Raw genomic sequence first — 1,909 nt, 5'->3', positions numbered from 1 at the left:
GGAAAGTTTGCAGGAGAAATCGCAATGTGCATTGGAAGAGTATGTTAGAAGCCAATATCCCAACCAACCAACCAGATTTGGCAAACTCTTACTCCGTCTACCTTCTCTCCGCACTGTGTCCTCTTCTGTCATAGAGCAATTGTTTTTCGTCCGTTTGGTAGGTAAAACCCCTATAGAAACCCTCATTAGAGATATGTTACTCTCTGGAAGCAGTTTCAATTGGCCCTATATGTCCATACAATAAGTACTGAATAGGGGAAAATGGAGGGCAAAACAAAAACAAAAAAATAAACAAAAAGACTTTTTTGGGGGTCGTTTGCTTAAAGTTTTCTTCTACTAAGGCTGTTACAAGTTTACTTACAGAAGAGGGGAAAAAAAAAATATTGGACTGTGAATTAAAAAAAAAAAAAAAAAAGACTATGATGAACTCTTACACATAATGCATTTAAAACTGTCTCGTTCAGAACAACTTGCTACTTTTTTTTTTGTAAAAAAAAAAATATCAAAAACAAAAAACAGGAAATTTTAGTATTTTTTTTTTTTTTTTTTTTTGGTAAACTATCGCTTAAAAAGTGCATTTATGGAATTGTGGAGGAAATTAGCAAGAAAGAAAGTTCTTTTTTTTCCAAATTTTAAATTGTCCTGTGTCTATGTATCTATAGCTGTTTTCTTTCCTTTTTTGTATTTTCCTGGTTCCAAACCAGTTTACTCTGTGGTTCTATTCAAGTTTTTTTTTTTTTCTTCTTCTTTTTTAATATATATATATATATATATATTCTTGACTTAAGAAAGAGAAAAACTGTATCCTTAAAATTATATGTTCTGTAAGAATTAAAACAAAGTCCATGAAAGTATCATAGGAAAAAAATGGAACTTAAATGTTGAAAAGGAACTTAAGTTGGAAGCGCACTTATAAGTGATGAGCCTAATTTAATTATTGAACGCCAGATCTGTAATTATATCCCCATTTGAACCACATAAGTCTCTTCACTACACAGATTTTTTTTTTTAATATTATTATAATTATTATTATTTTATTTTCACAAATAAACTGTGGGGTTGAAGTGAAAGGGACGCTGTATATTAAGACAGCAATTTAGCTAAGTACAGTTTTTTTTTTTTTTTTTTTTTTGGAGGGAGGAGGGGGCAATTGTGTTCTTTGCAGTATTCTCCAAATGTTCTGAAGCTCCTATAACTGTTTGTATATTTGCAAATCCCTTTGTATTATAATTGTTGATATTTCCATTTTTTTTAAAGAGGAAAAGATACAATTCAAATCAGCATGTCAGATAACACTGTTGGCACTTATAAATAATGTGATTGATTCGGTATCTAGATTTTACAGTTTTGTGTTAAAAACTGAAGGTTTATATATTTTTTTTTTGTTTTTGTTTTTTTGTTTTTGTTTTTGTTTTTTGATTTTTTTTTTTTTTTAAGTGCAACATTTTTTTTTTCTGTATACTGTAAAAGTTATAATAACTGAACTGTTTGGTCAAGTCTTTGTGTGTTATATTCCAAGAAAAAAAATGAAAGTATTCAGAAATTAAACTATTATTTGATATCTGAAAACCCTTTGGCTGTGACAAGTGTCTTTAAAAAAAAAAAAAAATGACCCTCATTGCATATTGTTTTATTGAGAGGGGATTTAACCTGTTCTGCGTTGGGGACCCATGCTATGGAGTGTCTGCCTTGCAGAAGGGGTTAAAGTGACTGTGTGTCCTGTTTGTCCAAACGTGTAGCAGTGTATTTGCATGCCTAATTCGACAGGAAACGCTTAAACCAATGGTTTATCTATGGTTTAAGAGGTGCTGTACAATATTGCAACCCATTCTTAGTAACCTAATCCCCCTGTTTAATTAAAAATGGATTTCCAAGAAAGAAAAAAAAGGCCCGTACTTTTAAGTGCCTG

At 30.8% G+C, this 1,909-nt stretch overlaps 1 protein-coding gene across 1 annotated transcript in view; it reads left to right on the top strand.

The window, feature by feature from the left end:
* Window positions 1-1,569, top strand: part of LOC143959311 (COUP transcription factor 2-like) — a 10,796-nt gene extending 9,227 nt beyond the window's left edge. The window contains 1 exon segment of the mRNA XM_077468003.1: window positions 1-1,569. This exon segment is cut by the window's left edge and continues 31 nt beyond it. Within this exon segment, the coding sequence (XP_077324129.1) occupies window positions 1-244 (244 nt within the window). The 3' untranslated portion in view covers window positions 245-1,569.
* The last annotated feature ends 340 nt before the right edge of the window (window positions 1,570-1,909 follow it).

Source organism: Lithobates pipiens, unplaced genomic scaffold, assembly GCF_037356315.1.
Source record: "Lithobates pipiens isolate NorthernLeopardFrog02 unplaced genomic scaffold, aLitPip1_a1.2 Scaffold_7, whole genome shotgun sequence".
In the NCBI taxonomy this organism is placed as follows: domain Eukaryota; kingdom Metazoa; phylum Chordata; class Amphibia; order Anura; family Ranidae; genus Lithobates; species Lithobates pipiens.
The sequence above is the reverse complement of the archived record's forward strand: the minus strand, read 5'-3'. Positions and strand labels throughout refer to the sequence as shown.